General features: G+C 39.5%; 8 protein-coding genes across 8 annotated transcripts; 3 read left to right on the top strand and 5 right to left on the bottom strand.

Annotated features, from left to right (window-relative positions):
• Window positions 1-70: 70 nt before the first annotated feature.
• Window positions 71-2,137, bottom strand: GID12 (Gid12p; the record flags this gene model as incomplete). The annotated part of the gene is made up of 1 exon (XM_037290112.1): window positions 71-2,137. One exon carries the CDS (start codon window positions 2,135-2,137, stop codon window positions 71-73), a length of 2,067 nt encoding a protein of 688 aa, XP_037146007.1.
• A 288-nt stretch (window positions 2,138-2,425) lies between these two features.
• HG535_0G01650 (uncharacterized protein) lies at window positions 2,426-2,893 on the top strand (the record flags this gene model as incomplete). Its single annotated transcript, XM_037290111.1, has 1 exon — window positions 2,426-2,893. The coding sequence occupies one exon, from the start codon at window positions 2,426-2,428 to the stop codon at window positions 2,891-2,893; it is 468 nt and encodes a 155-aa protein (XP_037146006.1).
• An 85-nt stretch (window positions 2,894-2,978) lies between these two features.
• Window positions 2,979-3,917, bottom strand: HG535_0G01640 (aldo-keto reductase superfamily protein; the record flags this gene model as incomplete). Its single annotated transcript, XM_037290110.1, has 1 exon — window positions 2,979-3,917. The coding sequence occupies one exon, from the start codon at window positions 3,915-3,917 to the stop codon at window positions 2,979-2,981; it is 939 nt and encodes a 312-aa protein (XP_037146005.1).
• Window positions 3,918-4,188: 271 nt separating this feature from the next.
• On the bottom strand, window positions 4,189-5,799 carry DLD2 (D-lactate dehydrogenase; the record flags this gene model as incomplete). The annotated part of the gene is made up of 1 exon (XM_037290109.1): window positions 4,189-5,799. The coding sequence occupies one exon, from the start codon at window positions 5,797-5,799 to the stop codon at window positions 4,189-4,191; it is 1,611 nt and encodes a 536-aa protein (XP_037146004.1).
• Window positions 5,800-6,368: 569 nt separating this feature from the next.
• HNT1 (adenosine 5'-monophosphoramidase) lies at window positions 6,369-6,888 on the top strand (the record flags this gene model as incomplete). The annotated part of the gene is made up of 2 exons (XM_037290108.1): window positions 6,369-6,417; window positions 6,491-6,888. The coding sequence occupies 2 exons, from the start codon at window positions 6,369-6,371 to the stop codon at window positions 6,886-6,888; spliced, it is 447 nt and encodes a 148-aa protein (XP_037146003.1).
• Window positions 6,889-7,485: 597 nt separating this feature from the next.
• CDC48 (AAA family ATPase CDC48) lies at window positions 7,486-9,996 on the top strand (the record flags this gene model as incomplete). The annotated part of the gene is made up of 1 exon (XM_037290107.1): window positions 7,486-9,996. The coding sequence occupies one exon, from the start codon at window positions 7,486-7,488 to the stop codon at window positions 9,994-9,996; it is 2,511 nt and encodes an 836-aa protein (XP_037146002.1).
• Window positions 9,997-10,189: 193 nt separating this feature from the next.
• On the bottom strand, window positions 10,190-11,128 carry PCL2 (cyclin PCL2; the record flags this gene model as incomplete). The annotated part of the gene is made up of 1 exon (XM_037290106.1): window positions 10,190-11,128. The coding sequence occupies one exon, from the start codon at window positions 11,126-11,128 to the stop codon at window positions 10,190-10,192; it is 939 nt and encodes a 312-aa protein (XP_037146001.1).
• A 459-nt stretch (window positions 11,129-11,587) lies between these two features.
• Window positions 11,588-12,841, bottom strand: VCX1 (Vcx1p; the record flags this gene model as incomplete). Its single annotated transcript, XM_037290105.1, has 1 exon — window positions 11,588-12,841. One exon carries the CDS (start codon window positions 12,839-12,841, stop codon window positions 11,588-11,590), a length of 1,254 nt encoding a protein of 417 aa, XP_037146000.1.
• Window positions 12,842-12,985: the final 144 nt, after the last annotated feature.

The following is a 12,985-nucleotide window of genomic DNA, read 5'->3' as shown; positions in this document are numbered from 1 at the left end:
CCTACTGTAATAACCGGTGCTCGCTTGTCTAATTCTATCTCTTGTTATATGCTAGAGTTGAACCTTCAGTTCATTCAATCTGGAGATTCCATTTCCTCCTCTTTGGCACCGAAGGATGCGCTTCATTCATGTCATGCAATCGTTTTCTCTCGTCTATTGATGGCTCATAACTCAATAGACAGAGCTTATCAACGAATTTATTTTTTTTTCTCAATCTCAGGGAATCACACAGCGTCAGACTACCAATTTTTGAATTCGATGTAAATCTCCCCTCAAATGCTAATATTTCTCCTGGTATGCATGTAACGATTAGATCGAACACCACATTATAACCATCATTCAGCGAGGAATTTTCGAGCTTTCGGACGATCATGATCCCATCACTTATGAGACCGATACTGAAAGGTGCTACTCGCACGGCGCACTTAGGATTCTTTGCAAGATTTTTAGAGTCAGAAAGATGCTGTCTATCCAGTAGCACTACACCGTTTGTGTCTAAAATCATAAAGAGAGAATCAGTTATTGTAAATAACTTTTTGAAAGAGGTCAATCCATTTAACGCTATTTTGAATTCTCTCTCTTCCTCAAATATCGCACTTGAGCTGTAACTTGACGTTTCATAATCATGAAAACTTTCTATTCTCGTGAGAGCAACATCAAGATTTGCCGGTCTAAAAATTGAAAGGGATAGATAGCGATCAATGCAGATGATATCCATGTTTTTGTAATTATCAGTTAAAAAAGACGTCCTTGTATTGTCTTCCTCGCGAGATGCACTTCGTTCGTCGTTAGTATGAGATAAGGGTTTCAGCTGTACAATGTTGAAATCCACGGTAAACGTGTTCCTTCTTATCTCTCTTATAAGTGGTGCTATTTCCCAGTCATCAGAAGAAGGAAGGTCAACGGTCTCGCGAAGACCGACGGTCTGTAAAGTGTACCTTGAGGTTCTTCTAAAGCTTGGAGACCGACCTAAAATTTGGTGCCTTCGATTATGTGTAGTCTCTGCTTGACCAAATAATCTGGATATATCGTCCTTTGAGTGATCGGTTCTCTGAATCCAAACAATGATGGTCCTCAACAGAGAGATATTGTCGAACGTCGCTATCTGATCAAATGTGGTAGAGTCGAACTGAATATTATCTTGAGTGTCATCAGTAAGATAAGCGCGAAACGAGTCATAGTCAAAACTTTTGGCAACCTGATTCCAAGAATTCACTTCACCATGATTTCTTTCTAAAATCCTTCTCTTGATGGTGATAAACTTGGCGAAAAAATTCACGTATGCCATTGGAAGCATAACCTTTCTGATTATTAGCGGTGACCCCGGTGAGATAGTAAAGAAACTAAGTCGATCGAATGGATTTATCCGAAAATCAGATATGTCTTCGTCCAATGAAACGTATATGGATGGCTTATAGATGATGTTATTTTTATACGCATTGTTAAGAAACAATGACGGACATGTCCTCAGATGTTCTGGTTCCATTGGCAACAAATAGTAGCAGATGTGTCTCAATTTAGACCTCCCCGTAAATCGCATTTCGAAAAAAAGGTTTGTTTCTTCAGGCGACTCAACACCTCTTGTTAATCCGCTGGTAATATCCGAGTAAAGATTAAGTATATCTGGTGAGCCCAGCAGCTTGACAAATGAGTTATCCGCTTGAATGTAACCACTTGGTAAGTTTAGTAAGAAGATAAAAATTCTTCCTGAGCACAAACAACAGTATAAAAATCCATCTTTGTATTGAATGCCTGCAAACATAAAATCAGAACCTATATTACTGAAGTCTTCAGGGGTGCATTTCAAGATGTAAGATGGATTCAATGCCATATTTTTCTCTACCTTATAATGATAATCCTTTATAATTTCGATGAATCCATTTGACTTAGCTAATATCATGTAGTCAGAGGTATCCATAATTTCATCACCAGCAGCGGCTGCAATCACTCCATCCTTTGGCGTCAGATAACAGAACGCCTGCACATTAGTGTCGATATCTGTCTTGGAATTGTTGGTATTCATTTCACGTGGTAGTATGGATAATCGGCGATCGCTATATTGAACTATTCGATACCCTGAAACCCTACCCTTTGCATTACATGGTGTAGAAACGGTCATCAATACCTTACCTCCCATCGCGAAACGGGTGTTCCTCAAATGCTTCTCGGTTTTGAATATTTTCAAGAGCTCTGTATTCTGTACGTATTTAACTTTAGATTGAACACCTTCTCTTTCGTTCACGTATTAATTCTTTTGCAGTTGCGTTTAATATCTGACATGGGATGTATTTGTGAAACTTGGTTTCCAAACATAACTCCACACTACAACAAAAGAGAGAACCTTTGTCACCAAAAAAGATCCTGTGTGACCGAGAGCATCGATGCGGAGCAGCCTTGAGCTACATTGAGTACATAACAGAAAGTGATGCAATCATGGAATGAATCAGAGATGCTTATTGATCGCAAGTCCAAGTTTCAAGCGAGATGTTGGCGAATTCAAGATCAAACTGAGATCAACGGGCTGCTACAGAAACTCGTGCTAGAAAATAAAAGCATAAGGAAAGCTAGTCACCCTCATATGTATGCATGGAGAACTGGAGAATGGATTAAGGACAGCAGCAATGGCAAAAATATAGGAACACATTCCTCTAAGAAGACAAAATCATTACGCCTTGTCAACCCCATTATTAAGAATCTTCAACAGGGATGGGATGACAATGGGGAAGCTGCAGCAGGGCAACGCCTTTTGACTTTACTAGAGAGAGCCAATATAATAAATGTTTTGATCATAGTCACCAGATGGTATGGTGGAACGCCCTTGGGCTCCTCAAGATTCAGACATATTTCGTCTTCGGCGGTACAAAGCTTAAAAAGAGCCAAATTTCTGTCGTGATATATAGAAACACGATGTAGATATATGTAAACCAAGAATAATAGAATTCAAGCTAGCGATGTCAGTTACGTCCCAATTGCATCTTTTAAGCTTTTTGAGAGTCAGAGTTGTACTTATCATATGCACTTTTCATGTACAGTCTGAGAGGCTTGTGTTCCAAACCCAACTGAGTGATCTTTTCAACTTCTTGCACAGTTAATTCAAAGCTGAAAACATTCTGGGCATCTTTGATTCGTTGGGGGTTTGAAGATGTGCTAACCGGCACAATATGACGGGCATTGACCCATCTTAGCAATATTTGAGCCTCAGTTTTTTCGTACTTCTGAGCCAGATAAGAAATGAGTTGGTAGAATGGTAACTCCGGCGAATTTCTGGGTTCTCTCTGAAGGGGTGCTAGAGGGGAATATGCTTCCAACTGAATATCATTTTTCTGGCAGTACTTCACTATACCGGGTGTTTGATTTTGCAAAAAGGCATTGAACTCAATTTGATTAACTTGTGGTTTCACCTCTGCAACTTTCAAAATTCTCTCGATATCTTCGGTACGAAAATTCGAAACACCTATACTCTTGGTTTTCCCTTCTTTATAAAGTTGTTCCATTTGCTTCCAGACCTCCTCCAGCGTAAATCCAGGTTCTTCTCTCGAAATCCATGGAGTGTGAATTAAAAACAAATCAACATATTCCGCTCCAATTTTGTTTAACGCTGCATCTAAAGCTTTGACTGGGTTCTCTGATATTTCGTGTTGGCATGAATATTTGTCTGTTATAAAAATTTCATCTCTTGGCTTCTTACTGTCCTTCAATGCTTTACCTAGCTCTCCATGAGTCCTGTAACATTCAGCTGCATCAATATGAACGATTCCTGGTAAGGTGAAAGCAAATTTCAGTTGGTCAACTAGCGTGTTTGAGAAATTTTCAGCAGTTTCTTCTGATTTATACCACGCCGTACCAGTACCTAAAATAGCCACTCCGGGAATCTTTTCTCCGTTGTTCAAAGTAAAAAATTCCTGATGAAATGACATTGTCTTCTGTGTGTCGTTTTGCGATTTCACTTAGATAGTTGATATGCTCCGGTTTAGCCTTTAAACTTCGGAAAGATGATGGAAGACTGGGCGTTGGCAAGGGCAGCATGGACGACGCTTTTATGTGATTTTGCTTGCAATCCCTGATTACCTAAGCAAAATTCTTGAAGTCACGAAGTAGAGTATGAATATTTATTAGGTAAACTATTAAGATAACGTCCCGTCCAATTGCATGATAAGATTATATTCTGTTCATGTGGGCTAACGAGAACTAGATGTATTTGTAGGGGTTAAGAATACCATTGGGATCAAAATGGGTCTTGAGATCTTTAATCATTTTGATCTCTTGAGGATTTTTGGTGTATCCGATGTAGTTCTTCTTTTGAAATCCTAAACCATGTTCTGCACTAATCGAGCCGTTTTTAGACGAGACAAATTCATAAACGAATGGTTCCAAAGCTTTTTCGACTTGTTTGTTGTACTCTCTAACGGCTACATTTAAATGCAGATTACCATCGCCAACATGGCCATAGCCAACCGCTTGGATGACCGGTTTTGGAGCATCGCCCAGTAGTGCTGCTTCGGATAGCCTTGCATTTGCCGCTTCCACAAGAGAATACAAGTGCTTCAAAGGCAGTGAAACGTCGTACTTGTAAACGCCACCTTGACATTGGCTTGATTCTGGAATCAACTCTCTCCATTGCCATAGGTTACGCAATTCCGTTTCATCCTGTGCGACGACACCGTCAACAACTAAGCCGTCCTCCATTGCACTCTCCAGAAACTTTTCCAGCTTCTCATCATCATGATCTTTGTTCGAACCAGAAGTCTCAATAAGGATATAAAATGGATAAGATTCTTCAAATGGATGAGGTACACCTGCTAAATGATGTTTTGTCAACTGTTGGGATTTATCATCCATAAACTCAAAAGCCGACAATATCTCTAGCAATTCTTTCTTCGCTTTAACAAATACTTTTTGCACATCTTCATAGCTATTAACCGCCAAAAAACTAACGTTGAATGCCTTTGGCCTAGGTGGTGTTAAAATTGATACACCTGTTATGATGCCAATCGTGCCTTCGGATCCAATAAATAATTGCTTCAAGTCATAGCCTGTGTTATCTTTCCGCAGAGAGTGCATACTGTTTAAAATGTCACCATTTGGTAGGACAACTTCGAGTCCCAATACAGAGCCGTGAAGAGATCCGTAGCGCAACAATCTAAGGCCACCGGCATTACAAGCGACAACACCACCAACATGGCATGATCCCTTGGCGCCGAGGTCCAATGGGAAAATGTAACCATGTTCAGCAAGAAAATTATCCGCATTTTCGAGAATGACACCAGCATCACATTTCAATATACCGCTAACTGGATCGAAGTTCCTGATTTCGTTCAAATTGCTGACAGATAATACGACTTCATCGAAAACAGGGACTGATCCGCCAACAAGACCTGTATTGCCACCTTGAGGTACCACGGCGATTTTTTGCTCATTACAATATTTCAATATTTGAGATATTTTCTCAACAGATTTAGGCTTAAGTACGATTTTTGATTGACCTCTGTATTTCCTCATCCAATCTTCATTATAAAATGCAAGGTCTTCTTTATCGTTAGCTTGTAGAATCTCGTTCTCCGTCAAGATAGATTGGAAAAACTGGATGTCTTCATTAGCCAATTTTTTATAGTTTGGATTCCGTTTTACAGATGGATAGAGTTCGCTTGTTAATTTCGGTTGAGCCTTGCTAGAATAATTATGTTTAATAGTGATCTGTGGGGCAAGCGCTGCTGCTGCTCTTAGCACTCCCGCGACATTACCGGGACCTCTCAGCCTTGCGGCTTTCGTCAATTGCTTTACAATAATACCTCTAATCATATTGGAACGACTGTAAGGATAGGATCGAGCTATCTAACAAGCTTTGATATGTTGTACATGATTCGAATTCATCTTTTTTTTTCCAAGATCCCCCAGACATCATTGTGTGCTGAAAAAAAATTTTTTTATGCCACTAAATAACGAAAATCATAAACAAATGTAATTAATGATTCCTCTTCCTCTCAAATTAACTTCGTTGAATTCTCTGGGTCCATATCAAACTTCTGCAAAATAATGTACGTTTGGTCCTCAGTGGAATCTAAACTAAATTTTGCTCTCTTCCATGGAAACTCTTGAAGCATAGAGAAATATGCCGTATTAAAGACAAGAGTTAAGACAAGCGATAGTGATAAACGTCTGGCAATTGGTGTCGTTGCCGGAAGAGAGACGTATGAATTACCAACACTAACACATCGTCAAGAATGATGCGCAACCGCTGGCGTCGCATCTCGGACATGAACTTGCAAAGAGACCAAATAAAGCAGGATTCTCCAAGGAACCCTTGATTTGTAAAGATATATTTTTATAACTGTCAGAGACTGCCAAGTAAATTGAAAAATTCACCAATTATGTCTATGAGAGAGAACGCTGCCTGCATTTTTTGTAAAATCATCAAGGGTATGAAACTTTTTCAGGCGTAGAAAAGTGATGCATTGGATATTCACGGTACTAACATTCTCTTTTTACACAGGTGAGATTCCCTCTTTCAAATTGATCGAAACTGAGACTGCGTATTCATTTTTAGATATTCAGCCAGTTACTGAAGGTCACGCGCTGATCATTCCGAAATATCACGGCGGTAAACTCCACGATATCCCTGATGAGTACCTGACTGATGTTTTACCTATTGCTAAAAAACTTGCTAAAGCTTTAGGCGTTGATCAGGAGGGAATAGATGGATCTGTCGGGTACAACCTGTTACAGAACAACGGTAGGATTGCTCACCAAGAAGTTGATCATGTGCATTTCCATTTCATTCCCAAGAGAGATGACCAATCTGGTTTGATCGTTGGTTGGCCTGCGCAGGAAACGAACTTTGAGAAACTAGGTAAGTTCCACAAAGAACTACTAGCTAAGTTAAATAACTAAAAGCCAAACGTTCGGTTCGATTTATATCTTTCATACTCAAATTGTTCATTTAAACGCATATTTCAATACATAACACCTTTCAAGCGTTTGGGGCGATCAGTGTGCATCTATATCAGATATGTCCTACTAGGGGAGTTTCTCAATGCTACGGTCAAGTGTCAGAGAATGTTGTCGCTCTTCTTTTATCTCGATGACAGTAGATAGATCGAATTCTTTTTAATGTGTACTCCGTTCTCATGAAGTATAGTTGTCATCGGGCGGTTCGAGATAATTAAAATATCTAGTTCGCCCATGGGAAACTAAGCAACTGGTAAGCTGGCACTGCAACACTATTTGGCCATTCTACAGCTCAATGCTTCTTATTATCTGAAGTCTGATTCGAATACCTTAGTGGTTACCCGGTCGCAGTGTAAATTGATTTCGGTGGCGAATAATCGTGGTATAAAAGAAAGGGCTGAAGGGGAGGGAAAGTTCAAAATAGAATATGAATAATCTATTATCAAAGTAGGACCTAGTACACTATTGATCTTTCAGTCTCTCTGGAGAGAATTGTGTCGGTGACTATTAACAGAGTTCGAAATTTTTCAATAAATTAAGATGGGGGAAGAGCATAAGCCTTTATTAGATGCTTCTGGAGCTGATGCACAGGCTGAAGATAGCACTGCAACTGCTATTCTAAGAAGAAAGAAGAAGGATAATATGCTTCTAGTTGATGACGCTATCAATGACGATAATTCGGTGATTGCCATTAACTCTAACACTATGGATAAATTAGAGCTATTCCGCGGTGACACTGTTTTGGTTAAGGGTAAGAAAAGAAAGGATACAGTGTTGATCGTTTTAATCGATGATGAACTGGAAAATGGTGCCTGTAGAGTCAATCGTGTAGTGCGTAACAATTTACGTATCAGATTAGGTGACTTGGTTACTATTCACCCATGTCCTGATATCAAATACGCCAGCAGAATCTCTGTCTTACCCATTGCTGACACGATTGAGGGCTTAACAGGTAACTTGTTTGACGTTTTCCTAAAACCGTATTTTGTGGAGGCATATAGACCAGTTAGGAAAGGTGATCATTTTGTTGTAAGAGGTGGTATGAGACAAGTTGAATTCAAAGTTGTTGACGTCGAACCTGATGAGTACGCAGTAGTTGCACAAGATACTGTTATACATTGGGAAGGTGAGCCAATCAACAGAGAGGATGAGGAGAATAATATGAACGAAGTTGGTTATGACGATATTGGAGGTTGTCGCAAACAAATGGCTCAAATTAGAGAATTGGTTGAATTACCTTTAAGACATCCACAACTATTCAAGGCAATCGGTATCAAGCCGCCAAGGGGAGTTTTAATGTATGGGCCACCTGGTACTGGTAAAACTTTAATGGCGAGAGCAGTCGCAAACGAAACTGGTGCATTTTTCTTCTTGATTAATGGGCCAGAAGTTATGTCTAAAATGGCTGGTGAATCTGAATCCAATTTGAGAAAGGCTTTTGAAGAAGCTGAAAAGAATGCTCCAGCAATCATTTTCATTGATGAAATTGATTCTATTGCACCAAAGAGAGACAAGACAAATGGTGAAGTTGAGAGAAGAGTCGTTTCCCAATTGCTAACTTTAATGGATGGTATGAAGGCAAGGTCAAATGTTGTCGTTATTGCAGCCACAAATAGACCTAACTCCATTGATCCAGCTTTAAGAAGATTTGGTAGATTCGATCGTGAAGTCGACATTGGTATTCCAGATGCTACCGGTAGACTAGAAGTTCTAAGAATTCATACAAAAAATATGAAGTTGGCAGACGATGTTGACCTAGAATCTCTTGCAGCAGAAACTCATGGTTATGTTGGTGCCGATATAGCATCTCTATGTTCTGAAGCTGCTATGCAACAAATCCGTGAAAAGATGGATCTCATTGATCTAGATGAGGAAGAAATTGACGCTGAAATCTTAGATTCTCTCGGTGTTACTATGGACAATTTCAGGTTTGCTCTTGGTAACTCTAATCCTTCAGCATTACGTGAAACTGTTGTTGAAAGTGTTAATGTCACCTGGGATGACATTGGTGGTTTGGATGAAATTAAGGAAGAACTGAAGGAAACTGTGGAGTACCCTGTTTTACATCCAGACCAATATACCAAATTTGGTTTGGCACCATCGAAAGGTGTTTTGTTTTATGGTCCACCTGGTACCGGTAAGACATTGTTGGCAAAGGCAGTTGCCACTGAAGTTTCTGCCAATTTCATATCCGTTAAAGGTCCAGAATTATTAAGTATGTGGTACGGTGAATCTGAATCCAACATTCGTGATATCTTTGATAAGGCTAGGGCAGCAGCTCCAACCGTTGTCTTTTTAGATGAATTAGATTCCATTGCTAAAGCAAGAGGAGGCTCCGTTGGTGATGCTGGTGGTGCTTCAGATAGAGTCGTTAATCAATTATTAACAGAAATGGACGGTATGAATGCCAAAAAGAATGTCTTCGTCATTGGTGCTACTAACAGACCTGATCAGATTGATCCTGCAATCTTGAGACCAGGTAGATTGGATCAACTTATTTACGTTCCATTACCTGACGAAACTGCCAGATTATCTATCTTGCAAGCGCAACTAAGAAAATCTCCATTAGAACCTGGTTTGGAATTAGAGGCAATTGCGAAAGCAACTCAAGGGTTTTCAGGTGCAGATTTGTCTTATATAGCTCAAAGGGCGGCTAAATTTGCAATCAAAGATTCCATTGAAGCACACAGGCTGTCTGAATCTAAGAAAGCTGTCAAGACTGAAGAGGATGTAGAAATGGATGGTGAGAAAAAAGCTGAAGAGCAAATTGAAGAACCTGACCTTGTTCCATATATCACTAAAGAACATTTCTCTGAGGCCATGAAAACTGCTAAGAGGTCGGTTTCAGATGCTGAGCTGCGTCGTTATGAAGCATACTCCCAACAGATGAAAGCTTCAAGAGGTCAATTTTCAAACTTCAGTTTCAATGATGCCGCATTAGGTACCAATGGGGCTGGTATTGGATCTGGTGCTGGTAACGATGGATCTTCCAGTGGTGCAGGAGCTGCCTTTGGTGCTGGTGATGCTGAAGATGATGATTTGTACAGTTAGATATAGTATTAGTAGATTAAAAAAACAATTTTGATATACAAAACGTAATATAAATAGAGATTAATTTTTGCTAATCCGATACTGTTTTATGAAATGTATTGTTGGTATATGCAAATATATAATATTATGTTATCAAAGTTCATATTAATTGAGTGCTGTGCGTAATTATTGAAAGCCGTTTGTTTCCGTGATGTTATGTGAAAAGGGATTGCCAGTTTGATTTTTTAATTGACGTAGTGTGGGTACCAGTGGGATATTTGGATTCCTTCCTTGTCAAAATTAGAGGTCGCGTCTTTTTAGTTGAACGGGAATCTGAATTGGTTTTTTTTGGGGCAAAATGCTGGTTTATATTCTCTTTATCACTCAGTGGTGACCTATACGGGTTACGCCCTGAAACTTCCGGACTTTCATCACTTTCATTGATTGAATGGATCTTGTATTGTGAAAGTTTTGACCTTCTTGAATCAATGGTCGATAGAGTTGCCGTTGAAGCTAATGAAGGTAATGAGTAATTTGACGACGAACGTGAATGCGCATCTGACATATAGGTTTTCGGACCATTGACGTATTCTTTCAATTGACCCTGTAAAGGAGCATTGAATAGTAAAAGATTTTGCTGTTTGTGTTGTAAAAATTGTTCCTTTATTGGCTGGATGAAAGGTGACAAACATGTTATCAGCTCTTCGGTTGTTATTGTTACGTTCCAATCGAAATACTCCAGTAGTTCGCGTTCGATCGTATTAACTTCTCGTATATGTAACAAACCACCTGTGTACGAAGCCCAATGTTTATTCAAAGGTGAAGAGTCATTCAAAGTCTTGGCAGCCAATATCAGGCAACCAAGAAATATTCTATGCCTCGTTGTTTCAATACCATAAACATTACCAGGTATTATAGACCTAAGCTTCGAAAGATATACTGTAGTTGCCATTAACGTTGACGTCTGAACGTTTGAATGTGAAACCAGATTCTTTATAAATTGTGGTAACGATGGTGCTGGCAGCGCAACATCTATCAGACTGCGACTTGGCTTAATTTGAATGATACAAGCAGTGTTCGAGGCTAGATACTGTATCATTTCTGATGAAACTTGTCTCCTATTGAAGTGCAAAAGAGCCTCGTAATCTGACATCGCTGCACTCGAACCTCGTGTTATAATCCTGGTGCCTGAGTTTTATGTAAGAAGCTTCAAGAACAGTGGATATTCATGTATTCACTTCAGTTATATATTTCCTCGCATCAAACCATCTATGTACCCAGCTTGAAACTCTAACGGCACAAGTGCCTGATTCGCAGCAAGCCTCTACATGCAGTGGTGCTTCGGGACTTACTGATGATATTATTAGCTGGCTGAATTCTTAATAGAAACTCGAAATTTTTGACCAGCGCGCAATCGCGAAATTTTTTGACGCCTCAGATGCGAAACTTTTCGTGTTGCTGGTGAAAAAAAATGGCAATATCAGAAACAGATTGCAAGTTCCAGCCATCAATGAAGAATATGAAACATCCTTTATCTTAATTTTCGCGACTTTTACTTACATACCTATAGATAAATATCCATTACTTGATTCTTTCAAGCAAAGCAATTTAATCACAATACTGATTTAATCACTTGTTCAGCCACCTGAGAAGGCATTGGTTCATCGGGGTAGAAGAAGAAGGCCATGGCAATTAGAATATACATGGCTAGTGCCATAACACCTTCTAGCCAATTTGATTCACCGTCTAAAATCAAGTAATTCGACAAGAAGATAGAGATGAATAAAGTTGTGGTTTCGAAAGTAGAGAAGTTCAGGGTCATTGGCACATCAATCACCCAGCCAACTAACACCATGAAAGGTGTCACCATAAGAGCGATCTGTAATGAGGAGCCGACGGCAACGCTAATTGCTAAATCCATCTTGTTTTTCATGGCAACCATCACGGATGTAACGTGCTCAGCTGCATTACCAACAATTGGGATAATAATCAAACCGATGAAGGTCTTGGATAAACCGGTGGATGCGACAACATTATCTATCGTACCAACTAGGAAATCGGCACAAATAGAAACCAGAATTGTTGCACCTAGTAGAATAATCAAGGCCGACTTGATACTTAGTTCGTGATGAGAACCCTTTCTTGAATATTGGCTGATAATTTCGTCAGTTTCTTCTTCTTGTTGTTCGAAAATCATATGATGACTCCCCAATTGGAAAACCAAAAATAAAACATAGACGATTAGAAGGATAATAGAGGTATATCTTGATAATGCCAGAATTTTATCTTCAATAACCCAATCTTCCTTGCTGTGGGGAATGGTTGCTCTGAAGGCGGCAGGAATTAGCAAAGAAGCACAAGAGATAGCCAATAAGGAGGACATTGTCTGGGCAGCAGTTTGATTGAACGACTGTTGTAAACCATTGTATCCACCAAAGACAAAGCAAAATCCTAGAACCAGTAACAGATTTGACAGTAGACTACCTAACATTGAAGCTTGGACAATTCTGACTTGACCCTCTCTCAACGCAATTACAGAGACAATTAATTCAACAGCATTACCAAACGTAGCATTCAAAAGACCGCCAATTGTACTGCCAGCTTTGTCGGCCAACTGTTCAGTGGCATTCGCCAATACGGCAGCAAGGGGAACTATCGCCAAGAAATTAAAGACGAAGCTCCATGTATGAGACATCTGACCATAACCCCATATCAAACCCAATGGCACAAACAAAAGTAAAACATTAACGGGAGAAGATAAAAAAATCAATTCAATATCCTTCTTTGCGCATTCCCATGTGGTTAGTGTGCCTGTGCGGGAAGCTCTGCTTAAACTCCGATTAAGTAAAGGTTGCGTAGAATCCATTTTCAATTGAATTCTCTTCGATTGACTTGTAATCTAGGTTGCTTAATTCTCAAAAAACCCAAAAGTAGACCAAATCCTTGTTATTTATCTGAAATAGAGGCTGAAATTATGTTAATCCCTCGCAAGCGTTTTTTTTTTTCAGTC

Source organism: Zygotorulaspora mrakii, chromosome 7 (assembly GCF_013402915.1).
Source record: "Zygotorulaspora mrakii chromosome 7, complete sequence".
Classification (NCBI taxonomy): Eukaryota; Fungi; Ascomycota; class Saccharomycetes; order Saccharomycetales; family Saccharomycetaceae; genus Zygotorulaspora; species Zygotorulaspora mrakii.
Note: the sequence above shows the minus strand (reverse complement) of the source record. Positions and strands in the feature narration are given on the sequence as shown.